Here is a 15,073-nt window from a genome sequence, read left to right as displayed (position 1 = left end):
GCTTGGGAGTTAAGTCACTAAGCACTGAATTAGATACAGTGTTTGTAGTTGGGCCTGTGGTGTCAGGGGATAGAAGAGAGAAGTCTAAAATAAGAGAAAATCATTCTTCTTCTCTCCTAATGCCTAGACTCATAGAGCCAATTTTTTGAAAGTCCAATTACTGCCATACCCATCCTGAATGCTGTAATAAATAGCATTTTTTTTTCTTTGCAAATACCTTTATATCATTTTTCTTCTGTAGCACTTCCGGCTGCGGCCACCTAGGCAATTACGTCACTGGGCAATTTGCAAGGGCTCCTGGGATCCCAGGATTCCTTGCGAATCGCCTAGTGACGACATCTCACGTTATTTCCAGACCGGAAATGACGTGCATGGGAGGACCTGGATCTTATTATTGAAAGGTTGCTATAGCAGTGGGGCGGGACCTTCTGCTGATGCCGCCATTGCTATGGCAACCTGTTGGAAAGAGTGAGAGCCGCTCAGTGGCTTCACTGTGTAGGCGCGAGATCGGGAGATGCATGCTGGGTAGCCAGCTGCACCGAATCCCGAAAATACACAGGAGCGGGCATCAGATGCCCACATCCTTGATGGCCACTGCCTGCTTCCCAGATCAAGTAAGAGTATACAGATTTACAAGTAACAAGTATGGGGACAGTTATGCTAATATCCAAATAATTTAGTACAAGTACTAAGAATCACAGGGGTGTTTTTATAAAATAAATTGTTTAGGAGACTGAAGCTCTGCTTTAAGTAGAGGTAATCAATCCAGTATAAAGTTACCATCTTGTGATTTGCTGTTATAGAAGTGTTTGCCTCTGCGTTTGGGATTATTTGCCATTGCGGAATCCCCTGAAAGCAGCCTGATACATTATCTTGAATTATATTGCTCTTAACCTCAGTTTTTGCTCTCTAGCTAATTCATTCAAAAATATATTGCTATTTGTCACTTTTTCACAGAAACCTTATAGTGAAGATATTTCTGTGTTTCATCGTACTGTGTGTGTTTCCATTGGTCTTTGCACTTACACTATTACCAGGTGTGCAGGGGGGCTGAGATTGTTCTTGGGGTTAAGAGGCAGGGTGCGGAACCAACAATACTTAAGCGACCATTGTGGAAGTAGCGCCAAGTCAAAAATACCTATTGTTTGTAATGATATTAAAATGCTAATGTATTTAAAATGAAAATGTATTCTGTGACCATAGATCTCTTTTAAGGCATGCTTAAAGTGGTTGTAAACCTAAAACAAAAAAAAAGAAACCTGCAAGACAAAGGAATAATGAACTAGTATGCATCGCATACTAGCTCATTATGAATTACTTACCTTAGAACGAATCCCCGACACGGACCCCCGGACACCGTTGCGGGCACTGACATGATCCCACAGCGCCTCTTCCGGGTTCGGCGGGTTCGGCGGCTTCGGCGCTGTGATTGGCCGGAGCTGCGATGACGTCACTCCCGCACATGCGCGCGGGAGTCATTTTCCGGCAAGCTCCCGGCAAGGGAAGCTGAAGGTCCGCAGGAGCGGCTGCATGCACTTCAAATATCTCCTAAACCATGCCGGTTTAGGAGATATTAATTGTACCTACAGGTAAGCCTTATTATAGGCTTACCTGTAGTTAAAAGTGAAAAAAAGCGGTATACTACCGCTTTAAGTAATATTTCAGCTGACGAACCAGGGCTATTGGGAAAGTACAAAGTACAGTGATTCCTAGCAGCCAATTAGAAACCATCCAATATTTGAGAACTCCAGTTTATCTATCATCCTAGCCATACTCTGTCTCAGGCAGCTGATATTTTGAATCATTTGCCAATTGGCTACGGCACATTGGTTCAGGGAATGGAATTAGGACAGCCTAATTGTAATGGGAACAGCGGTGTTGCTTGTTTTAGAGGACCAACATTCTCAGGGCTCATCAAACAAGGGCCTTTTCTTTATACAACTGAGTGCTGCTTCTAAGGCTGACCATTGAGAGTGACAGAATGTGAGATCCTCGTTGGCATCATCAGAGCTCTAAGACCGGCTAGGGCACTTATGCAGCAAAGCTTTATTTCCTTTTATCCCCTCTCCACAGAAATAAGAACGATCGGTGTCCAGTTACGCACAGAAGCACTTGGTATTACCCTGTAGTTAACCCCTACGTGGCTCAATAATTGCCCAAATCATCCCAGGAGAATAGAATCCTTGCCATTACTGGACAATGTATGGACACTCTTATTATCTCTATCCAGATTGTATCTCTAGGCAGATTGTTTATGGATAAAGTAGGGAAAGGTTAAAACATCTTTCAGTTTTTATTGCCAATAATTTCCCATTTTGAAGATTTTAAGTTATTTCCTGCCCAGGGAGAGTGTAGTCACCAGGACAGGAAGTGAGGGGCACAATGGCCAAAAAAAAAAAAACTTTTTTTATTTGCAAATTGGAAAAAGACTAGATCCAAAGAAATTTAAAAAAATAATGACTGTATTTAAAAGGATGCAAAGCATAAGTGACTGTCAGTTAAATCAGCTAAATGCATCAAAACAGCAGTTAGAAAATGCAATAAAGCATGTATTGGAAGTAATTCTCTTAAAAATGACTTATGCCTATTTTAGGCAAATATGTGCACCAGTTTTGGTACCAGTACAGACACGTACAATAACCAACAAAAAATTCCTTTCTATTGCCATTTAAAGAACCTGCTATGGCTGGGACAAATTTTTAAAAAATCAAATGGCAGTTTGCAGATTAGGAAATTGGCCATAATTAAGACCAGCACTAAGCTGGCATATAGAGACACCTGTGCTCGGAGTGAGGAATGCCTGTGCTGGGAAGCTGTCATAAATGTGACAGATTCTCAGACAGGAAACTATCCCCAGGCCCAGTCAGGTGCCCACTGGGAGATTCCCTGGCCCAAAGCTAAATGTGAACTAAAGGGCTGTGAATACTAGTGATGTCATTGCCAAAATATGGCAGTGCCCATATGCTGACCACCCACCCAAACTACAAAACTCCTCAGCCATGTGCCTGCCCATGTGATGGCTGCAGTGGCCAGGGTAGGAACACACTGAGGAAGGAGTGTCTAATATGGACATTCCGACCTCAGTGCTGACCTTTGACAGATTCATGTACATATTTCTGACTGGTACAAGAACCTGGTGCAGGCATCAACAGTTTTGGTGCGGTAACAGAATTCTAAAGGGTGTCTACGACTTAGAAAGCAGTCACAATCTGAGTAGAAATGCCTCTTCTCTGCCAGCATGCTCCAGAGCAGGACCTTTGCTCTCTGTGTGGAAGCAGTGGTTTCTCTACAGAGGTCCAAAACACCCCTATAAGTCAGAGCTAGAGCTTTTCAATCAGCAAAGCATCACCCGCATGCCCCTCCATATTCAGAAGTATTGAGTAGTCCCTTAGGCTCATGGCATTTAAGGAAGCAGCAGGGCAGTGCTGAGGGAGGGGTTTTACCGAAAACATGTTACTTTGCCCTAAATGAGCAAAACACAGATTTCATTTAAATTGCATTGTAATATGACCTTTGGGGGTAAAATGTTTACGTTGCTGACGTCATCTGTGACATGAGGGGGCGGGGCCTCCCGATGACATCGCTGGGGGCCACGCCCACAATGGCTATATAACAAGCTGCAGAGACCAGAGATCGGCATAATCACCAGAGACATTGTCGGAGGAGGACCGGAGGAAGAAGAAGAGCCGAGGGTAAAAGAGCAGAAGAGCGGACAGCAAAAGAGCAGAAGAGCAGAAGAGCGGAGGGGGAGAAGACCAGAAGAGCGGAGGGGAGAAGACCAGAGCGGAGAAGACCGGATGAAGATTTTTAATAAACTTTCCAAAACGTCTCCTGTCATTATTTACATACACTGCCTTTTATGGGGTGAATGGGTAGGGGTACAGTGTACCCCATACCCATTCACATAGGGAGGGGGTCTGAGATCTGGGGGACCCCCCTTGTTAAAGGGGGCTTCCAGATACTGATAAGCCCCCTGCCCGCAGACCCCCACAACCACCGGCCAGGGTTGTGGGGATGAGGCCCTTGTCTTCATCAACATGGGGGCAAGGTGCTTTGAGGTGGGGGGTGCAGAGCTCCCCCTGCCCCAAAGCACCGACACCCCCCATGTTGAGGGCATGTGGCCTGGTATGGTCCATGGGGGGTGGGGCCGCTCGCTCGTCCCCTCCCCCTTCCTGCCCTACCGGGCTGCATGCTCGGATAAGGGTCTGGTATGGATTTTGGGGGGACCCCCACGCCGTTTTTTCGGTGTGGGGCTACCCTCAAATTCCATACTAGACCCGAAGGGCCTGGTTTGGAAACTGGGGGGACCCCCACGCCGTTTTTTATTCCCATTTTGGCGTGGAGTTCCCCCTCAAGATTCTCACAGCGCAAGTTGCGCTGCAAGTCGGATCATCCTCATCCGACTTGCGGTGCGCGTTCCATTCAAATCCATAGGCTCCCATAGGGAACAATTAATTTTGAATGGAAGAAAAAAAACGTATAATGTGGCTGAACCGTATGTTCATCACATTCGGTCATGTTTGTTCATGTTCGGCCGCGTTTCTGCGTTTGAAACATCGGGAAACACACGTTCGAACGCAAATAATTGTGTTCCAAAAAACTTCCCTGAACTCAACTGTAAACGACCCTGTGTACATGGACAGATAAGATAACATGTAGATGGGTTCAGGGGCTTCTGAAAAAAAACGCCCAACTGCTCCTAAACGGCCATTTACAACGTCCCGTGTACATGGAGCCTTAGACTTACCAAAACCATATAATATGAGGTCAAACCTAAACACTTTCAATTTGTATGCAATCTGGCAGGCCCTTCCACTACATAGAAAAGGTAAATCTGAAGGAAATCTAACCACAAAAGTTGGATAGTGTGTATCCAGCTTAACTCTTCACTTTTTGGTGGTATCTATGCTGAAAATGCAGTAATTCTTTTCTAGTGTAGTGATTTTTTTTCTAGTAATGGTTGTATACATACAGTAAATGGTTAAAGAAAAAAAATCACATACTAACATTTATAGGCAAACTTACGGCAAAATTCAGGTGTTCTCCATTCGATAAGTACACCTTTCCTGGAACAGGCAGAGGCATAGCTTGAGAAGGCAGAACAGAGGCATTCTTTTCCATTGGAGCAGGCGCAGACATCGTATCGACAGTTCTTCAGGTATGGGAGGGGGTTGACCTCATGGTGACAAGGCTGGAAGATGGAGTCCAGCAGAGCAGAGCAAGCCTCTTCTGCAAATCTAGCTGCAGAGAGCATAAGAGAAATACAGTACTTTACAGTGGGTACGGAAAGTATTCAGACCCCCTTAAATTTTTCACTCTTTGTTATATTGCAGCCATTTGCTAAAATCATTTAAGTTCATTCTTCTTCCTCATGAATGTACACATAGCACCCCATACTGACAGAAAAACACAGAATTGTTGACATTTTTGCAGATTTATTAAAAAAGAAAAACTGAAATATCACATGGTCCTAAGTATTCAGACCCTTTGCTCAGTATTTAGTAGAAGCCCCCTTTTGATCTAATACAGCCAGGAGTCTTTTTGGGAAAGATGCAACAAGTCTTTCACACCTGGATTTGGGGATCCTCTGCCATTCCTCCTTGCAGATCCTCTCCAGTTCTGTCAGGTTGGATGGTAAACGTTGGTGGACAGCCATTTTTAGGTCTCTCCAGAGATGCTCAATTGGGTTTAAGTCAGGGCTCTGGCTGAGCCATTCAAGAACAGTCACGGAGTTGTTGTGAAGCCACTCCTTCGTTATTTTAGCTGTGTGCTTAGGGTCATTGTCTTGTTGGAAGGTAAACCTTCGGCCCAGTCTCCAGAGCACTCTGGAGAAGGTTTTTGTCCAGGATATCCCTGTACTTGGCCGCATTCATCTTTCCCTCGATTGCAACCAGTCGTCCTGTCCCTGAAGCTGAAAAACACCCCCACAGCATGATGCTGCCACCACCATGCTTCACTGTTGGGACTGTATTGGACAGGTGATGAGCAGTGCCTGGTTTTCTCCACACATACCGCTTAGAATTAAGGCCAAAAAGTTCTATTTTGGTCTCATCAGACCAGAGAATCTTATTTCTCACCATCTTGGAGTCCTTCAGGTGTTTTTTTAGCAAACTCCATGCGGGCTTTCATGTGTCTTACACTGAGGAGAGGCTTCCGTCGGGCCACTCTGCCATAAAGCCCCGACTGGTGGAGGGCTGCAGTGATGGTTGACTTTCTACAACTTTCTCCCATCTCCTGACTGCATCTCTGGAGCTCAGCCACAGTGATCTTTGGGTTCTTCTTTACCTCTCTCACCAAGGCTCTTCTCCCCCGATAGCTCAGTTTGGCCGGACGGCCAGCTCTAGGAAGGGTTCTGGTCGTCCCAAACGTCTTCCATTTGAGGATTATGGAGGCCACTGTGCTCTTAGGAACCTTAAGTGCAGCAGAAATCTTTTTGTAACCTTGGCCAGATCTGTGCCTTGCCACAATTCTGTCTCTGAGCTCTTCAGGCAGTTCCTTTGACCTCATGATTCTCTGACATGCATTGTGATCTGGAAGGTCTTATATAGACAGGTGTGTGGCTTTCCTAATCAAGTCCAATCAGTATAATCAAACACAGCTGGACTTAAATGAAGGTGTAGAACCATCTCAAGGATGATCAGAAGAAATGGAAAGCACCTGAGTTAATTATATGTGTGTCACAGCAAAGGGTCTGAATACTTAGGACCATGTGATATTTCAGTTTTTCTTTTTTAATAAATCTGCAACAATGTCAACAATTATGTGTTTTTCTGTCAGTATGGGGTGCTATGTGTACATTCATGAGGAAGAAGAATGAACTTAAACGATTTTAGCAAATGGCTGCAATATAACAAAGAGTGAAAAATTTAAGGGGGTCTGAATACTTTCCGTACCCACTGTATATCATTATGGCCACATTATAAAAAGTAAACATTTTTTTTTTTTAAATTTGTGAAGTTTTTGTATAAAGATACATTTGTAGAAGCTGGATAATTTCTTCTGTGCACTTGGATTATGGTCCAGTTTGGAACAGGCCAGTTCATAGAAAGTAAAATTAGCTAAACCATTTTCAATGGTTTACAATCTAAGCAAAAAATACATTTCTTTAACCTAGAGCACTATTTTTTTTTTTTTTATAAATTTAACTTGATGCTCATAGGTATATGGGAGTTTTTCTACTACAAGAAAAACTTTACTTATATTGTATTATCATAACTGGAAATTAATTAACCGCCTTAGCGGTATCCCCGAGCGTGACTCGGGGTAGGAATTTTCTGCTATTAGCGGTATCCCCGAGTCACGCTCGGGGTCAATGGGCAGAGCGTGCAGACAGCGCAGCGAGGCTTCTCTTACCTTATCCTGGCGATCCAGCGATGAGCTCTCATTGCTGTGACCGCCAGTGAGATCTCCGCCGCTCGTCTGTCGGTAGGAGGACTTCCTTGTTCCGTTCCCTGCAGCAGCAATGCTGCATGGGAGCGGAACTAGGGAGGGAAATTCAAAAAAAAAAAAAAAAAACGTTCCACAAAACACATAACACATTTTATATGATATATATGCTTATATATATATATATATATATATATATGCATATATATATATATATATATATATATATATATATGCATATATATATATATATATATATATATATATATATATATATATACCTATATACACACACACATATATATATATATAAAATTATATTATTGATTCGATTATAATTCATGCGTTATATATATATATATATATATACACACACACATATATATATATATATATATATATATATATATATATATATATATATATATATATATACACACATATATATATAATATATAACGCATGAATTATAATCTAATCAATAATATAATTTTATTATATATATTAAATAATAAAATAATATTATTGATTCGATTATAATTCACTTGTTTGTGTTTCAAATTTATCACATCTGGGATGTCTACTAGAGTCTTGTTTTGGTCAGGTTTAAGTCAGTAATTACTAAGAATTGTAGGCCTATAATACATAACGCCAAATTTCCATGAAAAGAATTGTACCGCTTTTGGAACAGAATTCCTGACAGAATCATACCGCCAGGGAGGTTAAAGAAGTCCATTTGAGGATCAGAACAATTTTGAAATGTAAAAGCAAAAGTATGGGAGATTTGCTTTGACCCTTTCTGACCATTACCTCTTTTGGGGTTCAAGATGCAAGGATCTGTGTCTTGTTTCACCAAATCTTCACAATCACCACTGAGCTTCCAAGAATTTGCAAAGTCCTCCACACTGGCCTCAACAAGCCCATTTGGTGGAAGAAAATCATCACGCTGATTTCCATTATAGTTTCCACAAAGACCGCTGGTGGACTCTGAGTAGACCGGAGACAACTAAAAATGGAGACAGCAATAAAAACAAAAACAAAGCTCAGGCAATAAGTTCTAGTCATTGTGCATAAAGAGATATATAAGGGATTATTCATATAGAAAAGATTCTTAATTCAGGGATTAGTCCCTTTTCAGGATAGTGACCAAAGCCATGCAAAGCATTTATTTTCACCCTATTGCCTAACCATACCTCCAAAACCCCTTGTGTATAGCAAAGATACAACCTAATATTATAGAGCTATGTACATGTTTAATAGTGAGATATTTTGCTTCCTTTAGTACCTTCTCACCATTACCTTCTTGGGTTACATGTTACATTCCTTAAATAAAATGCTACCACAAGAAAGAGAAAACCTGTTTGGTTGTTCACTACTGCAACAAAAGCTTTTTATTCCAACACTGTGATAAACTCATGTTTTCTGTATAGGTCATCAATGATTAAGAAAAGTTCAAATAATGCATTTCACCTTGAGCAGAAGTTTTCCATGGCCATCCCAATCAATCTGGAGGTCATCGTGGTAGGAGAGCTGTACTGATGTCAGTGCTGTAGTCTGGATGCGGAGGGAACCTGTTAAAAGTCAAGAGAGACTTGTTTGTACATATCTGTAGCTTTTCATTGATTCAACAGGGGTATGTTGGATCAGTAAGACCACTGCTACAATACAGAGCAACACATCAATTTCCGAGACTGCAAGCTGCAGGTATTGTAAAGGTCTGACTCAACAGGGGTTGGACAATTGCAGAGAGACCACTGCTTTCCCACAGAAAGCAAGGGTCCTTCTCTACAGCGTGATCGCAAAGGACAGGATTTTCTGCTCAGGGTTTGGTTGCCTTATAAAGGAAATGAGCCATGCATGGATCAAAGGTTGACCGATGTCCGCTGAATTGGCTAAATTTGGGTTCAGAAAAAGTACATTTTTAATCAAATTTTGTCGAAGGTACTGTGTGGAAAATTCTCAGCCAAACAGATCCTGAAGCCAATTAGATGAAGACACTGTATGAGTGATCTGCGGTGCTTGCTGCCAGAATTAAGTAGCTGGCAGTTAACTTTTTTGGGGGATCTAATTATTTTTCTCATTTAGCCTACAGGGCTAAATTACAGAAATCTTAATAAGCATGGCTAGCTGAAAGAGTACCTAGCATCTACAATACTCACCTTTACCTCCACAGTCCAGGATCTCTTATTGGCGCTGGCATATTCTACATGGCATCTTCAACATTCTGGGCTGCAGCCATCTTGATTGGCCAGCATGGGGTGATATCACTCCTGCGCATGCTAAGCATTTTAGTCATCCAGGCACACAGGATCTGTGCTGGCGTGTATACTGAGCTGTGCATGCACAGCTCAGTGTGCATTCTAAAGAAGATTATGAACAGGCAGTTAGGTTTCAAATATGGAAAATAAAGGAGGCGCAAGCACCTAGTGCATTACTCTAGGACACCTTTAAAATGTTTATTAAAATGCCAAAAACATACTCACAAACATGGAGAGCAAAAATAGCATAGAATGAGTCCACCACTATGTGAAAAAGGAAATGTCCCTGTACTAGGACTGTTGACGCGTTTCGGGAGGCGCGCTCTCTTCCTCAGAGCTGGTCCATCATTCAAGCCCAATTATATAATAAATTTGCTTACACAAATCCCTCCCCCTCCTCCATGCATGCTGGGTGGGGCCAAATGGTATCCACACCAGTCAACAACATAAATAGACTACCTTTAGTAACCATCACTATCCATCCATGCAGTGACATGCTGTCCCTTTTAAAGGTTATTATCAATAATCATCATAAAAATCTATTGAAACATAAAGGTTATTATCACTGGAACCTTCTATTGCATGATCTCTCTTACCAGGTGATGTATCCAGATCCCTGGTGGTTTCATGTGTGCCCATCTCTGTGGGCCATCCCCACGCTAGAGACAGGGCACACATGAAGCACATTTAGTATATAATTGGGCCTGGTGGAAGATGCACCAGCACTGAGGAAGGGATCATGCCTCCCAAAACGAGTCAGCGGTCCTTTTACAGGGACATGTCCTTTTCCACATAATGGTGGACTCGTTCTATTCGATTTTTGCTCTTCATGTTTGTAAGTATGTTTTAGGCATTTTAATAAACATTTTAATGGTGTCCAAGGGTACTGCACAAGGTGCGTGCACTTCCTTTCTTTTCCACGTTTGTAGTCTTCTGAGTTCCACGTCTGAGGAGAGTGGCACGCCTATTATTCTCATTGGAAGGAGCGCTTGGGTCATTCAGTTGTTTGAAAAATAGAGACAGGTAGGTTTATTTTATTGCTGAAGAGACCTTACATGTCTCTTCTGCAATAAAGAGCCTGTCTGCTCACAGTTTTTCAATAGGAGACTCTAGTCCTGCTTTAAGACTTTGCACAACTTTTTGATGCACCTGGAAGAAATTTTAAAGACCTAAAGCAAAAGTTGGGCTTTATCATCATCATGCAAGAAGTATTTTTGTTGGACAACAAAAGAAAATACATATTTCAAACTACAGATAATATGGTACGGGGTGTATTTACCTTGCAACAGTGGGAGCATAATATCTTGTCCGTCTATGGACACTCCTCCTCCATGTTTCAGTTTTACTGTTATATTATGCATGTCCAGGAGACGGACAGAAGCAGACCGGGTGCACACAGCATCTGGGTCATCAGCACACTAGAAATAAAACTTCATGTCATTCTTTTTAATGTTACTGTGAAAGAGTAATTTTTGAAGGAATGCTATTCCCCAAAACAAACATAGAACCACACATAACCCACACTTATAATTATTTAAAAAGTAGTTTTCACTCTTGTAATCTCTTCTTTTTTTCACATCATTGACCTGTAAACAGAGATGTATAGTAACGAAGTAGAACTACTTAAGTACTGTACTTAAGTACCGAAATGCGGTATCTGTACTTTCCTAGAGTAGAATTTTTTTCTCCTACTTCTACTTTTACTTCACTACATTTTTTTGATGATTTCGATACTTCTACTCAAGTATTTTTTTTTTGTGCTGCATAGTTACTCGTTACTTTTAAAAAAATTACCACTGCCAGAACAGTAGATGGCAGGTTGCATAAAGCTCAAAAAAATGTGTATAATGTCATTTGTAAATCAGCGCATACGAAAATAAAGGCTGTGTATAATAAAAGCTGCTATACCAAATCTTTCTAATAAAAAGAAAATATGAAACAAACAAATAAATTGTGCTACAGCGCTTAAAGTGCATCAAGAAACTACTAACAAACACAACTTGGCTGTGCGAATAAAGTGCCTGTGCAATCGATATAATATCATTGTTGCCCCCAGTGCCCTGCCCACACTCCACACAGTATCAAAAATAAAGTGACATGAATGTGCTAAAGCCTAAATGCAGTGAAAATAATTATTCCCACAATGTAACAGTAAATTCAATTCATATAAAATATGACAATAAATCACAATAAAATAAGTTATGAAATAAGTTAGGTCAGGTGCGTGCAACAAGTTGAAGTGTGTAAACTTATCTATAACGAAAAGTCCATAAATGAATTCCAGTGTGCAAATCTAAAGTGTCACTTCACTTGTCAGATGCTTCCACCTCCTTCAGTGCTCGAGTGACCGACCAACACACTTAATGGTGGTGGCACTGGTGGATAGCGTCTGGGTGGCACTGACTGCACTGGTTCAAAAAGCCATATATATTTAATTATTTCAATTCTCAATCCCATTGGTCCTCTCCTCATAAGATATTAATAACTTAAGATTAGTTGATGAACTTCTTGGCGGCCCTGGCAGGATGACGGGGACACCCGCCACTTCTGGAGCCGAGCCGCTGTGATTCCCCAACATGTGACAAAGTGACAGCCAGGAGATCTAGTGGCTAGTAGTTCTCAACAATACCGCTTTTATATATAAAAATGAAATAAAATATACTGACTCACAATTTAGTAGTAGTAGTAGGTAGCGTGTAGCAGTAGGCAGCACAACTCAATTCAATCAATCCCACAGCCTCGCTCGCGCCGCGGCCCGCGGAATCACTGTCATGATCATCAAGTTAAGACCGCACTGGAGGAGCCATGCTGTCGTCTTCCCGCTCGAGGTCTCTGCCTCTAGACGTGTTGTGTGTCACTCAGACTCCACCCCTTAGGGCCCTTACTTAGAGGAGTTGTGACACGGGCGGCGGGATTCGGAGCATTTTCTTCGTTATCTCATCTTCTTCTCTACTGTATGAGGTGAGTGAGGTGGACCGTGGAGAGGGCCTAATCCTTGCCATGGCAAATGTGCCATTTGAGAATCAAATAATCAATATAAAATATTGATATATATTATATACACACGGGTCATGGGTGGCTTTTTTGAACCAAGAAGAGTGAGACTGACGGCTATGATGATTATCCGACCATCCATGGTCCATGGACCATAAGTGTTGTGTTGTGGTGGTGCCTGTGCTTCCTGCGGCCTCCCTTTGCCTGTGCGGCTGTGCCTGCACTGCAGTGGCCACTGGCAGTGGCACTTGACTTGAGCAAAGCAAATGAGCACTACTAGTGTGAAGGACAGGTGGTGGAAGCATGTTCTGACAAGTTCTTATAATGAAAATAATATAGACAGCTTTTTGAACCAGTGCAGTGCCAGTGCTACTAAGGTGAGAGGCAGAGAGAGAGGCTATCCAGTCCACCACTTTACTTGAGCAGATCACAGAAGAAAGGTGGAAGCATCTGACAGCAAGTGACAAGCACTTCTTAGATTGCACACTGGAATTCAGTTATGGACTTTTCTTTATAAAGTTTAGTTTACACACTTAAACTTGCACCTAACTTATTCACAATCACAACTTATTTTATTGTGGTATTGTCATATATATTTTATATGAATTACATTTACATTGTGGGAATAATTTGCACTGCATTTAGCACAGACATGTCACTTTATTTTTGATACTGTGGGCGATGATTTTGAATACAAGAAGAATATATATAATTGCAGGTACTTTATTAGCATTTTTAGCACAGCCACTTTGTTAGTAGTTTTTGATGCATTTTTCACTTTAAGCGTTGTAGGTTTGATAAAGCTGGCCTGGCACATCATCATCAATTGAGCAAATCAAATCAAACCGCGATTAAGAAGACTGCGCATGCTCCTGTTCTGCCTTTTGATCAGCTGAAAAGATGGACGAACCAAAAACACCACCTTCCACCCCTGGCCCTTCAACTTCAAGTGATCTGCCTGGCTGTGAGAGTGAGGAAGCTCAGGAAGGAGACCACCCCTGGCTTTAAAAGGTGGATGCTTTAAAAGGGGAAGGGAGGGACATACTTTATCTGTTTTTAGTTTACAAAAAGTTACAGCCTAAGGAATTGTGATTGTCCTTTAGGTTAATCATTTGAATAAATCATTTGAAATAATAAAAAACAATATGATGTTCAAACTTTTGACTTCTTTCTTTAATAACTACATAACACAGTACTTGTACTTCTACTTTCAGTACTTGAGTAGAAATTTTTTTTCAAAACTACTGGTACTTTTTACTTTTAGTACTTAAGTAGCATTTTTTTTGAAAAAACTACTTGCAATACTTAAGTAAAAAAAATGTTGAATACTTTAGTACTTCTACTTAAGTAACTTTTTCTGCGAGCACTTCCACTTCTACTCAAGTAACTTTTTGATCGAGCACTTGTACTTTTACTCAAGTAGAAATTTTGAGTACTTTATACAAGTCTGCCTGTAAATATTATTTGGCCTGTAGGTGGCACTGTTGCTGTCTCATTAAAATGCATAAATACATTTCAGTTTGTGTGGTTTTAGCTAAAGGAATAAAGAAGTGGCATTAAAATGTCATATAATGCTCTCATGTCTTTATTTTTTAGTAATAATTTAAACTATTTCTTTTAAATAAAGTGATTATAAAGGTTTATTTTTTTAAAATAAAATATTAAAGATGTTATACATACCTGCTCTGTGCAATGGTTTTGCACAGAGCAGCCCCAAACCTCCTCTTCTGGGGTCCCCTGTCAGCGCTGCTGGATCCTCCTCTCTTCTGAGAGCCCCACAGCAAGCTGCCTGCTATGGGGGCACTCATGTCGGCTCAATCCTGAGGTGGGCTGTGGGCATCTACTATTGACACACGCAGCGCGGCTCGGCCCTGCCCCACACTCCCTCCTCACTCACAATGGCTCCCAATGCTGCCTCTGAGTCCTGAGAGGGAGGGAGAGCAGCGTTGTTGCTCTAGGGGCACAGTGCTGAATCTAAATCAGGCTCAGGCAGTGGCGGTACTACCAGGGTTGCAGCAGTCGCGATTGCGACTGGGCCCTGGAGTTCTGCCACTGTGGGGGGGACCACCGACTGCTCCCGCCGCTTCTAGCCAATGATCGGGGCAATATGTCCTGGACACAGTTGTACACTGTGGGTGCCCCCCACCGCCGCTAATTGCAGGCATTATGTCAGTCGGGACATTATACACTCACTGTGCCCGAGTGAGCACTCACTGCTACTGGCACAGTGCTCCGCCCATTCCTCCAAGCAGATCAATGTCGGGTAGTGGAGAAAGTCAGCTGATCAGCTGATGGACCAGTAGAGTGAAGTGGGAGGAGATCTCCCCTGCATGAGCCAATGTCAAGACTGAGTCCCCATGTCGGGGGAGCTGCTACTGGAGGCACTGTGAAACCAGGCTGAGAGAGTGCTGAACAAGGAGGGAGATCGACTGACA

The 15,073-nt window shown here is 42.0% G+C and overlaps 1 protein-coding gene across 1 annotated transcript in view; it reads right to left on the bottom strand.

The window, feature by feature from the left end:
- The window catches only part of VWF (von Willebrand factor), a 276,575-nt gene that overhangs the window by 212,420 nt on the left and 49,082 nt on the right, over window positions 1–15,073 (bottom strand). The window contains exons 12-15 of the mRNA XM_082255011.1: window positions 10,924–11,062; window positions 8,857–8,957; window positions 8,197–8,392; window positions 5,026–5,241 (exon numbers count right to left, since the gene is read on the bottom strand). Coding sequence (XP_082111137.1) covers window positions 5,026–5,241; window positions 8,197–8,392; window positions 8,857–8,957; window positions 10,924–11,062 — 652 coding nt within the window. The remainder of the gene's footprint in view (window positions 1–5,025; window positions 5,242–8,196; window positions 8,393–8,856; window positions 8,958–10,923; window positions 11,063–15,073) is intronic.

This window comes from Pelophylax lessonae (genome assembly GCF_965119305.1).
Source record: "Pelophylax lessonae genome assembly, chromosome: 4".
Taxonomy (NCBI): domain Eukaryota; kingdom Metazoa; phylum Chordata; class Amphibia; order Anura; family Ranidae; genus Pelophylax; species Pelophylax lessonae.
The sequence above is the reverse complement of the archived record's forward strand: the minus strand, read 5'-3'. Positions and strand labels throughout refer to the sequence as shown.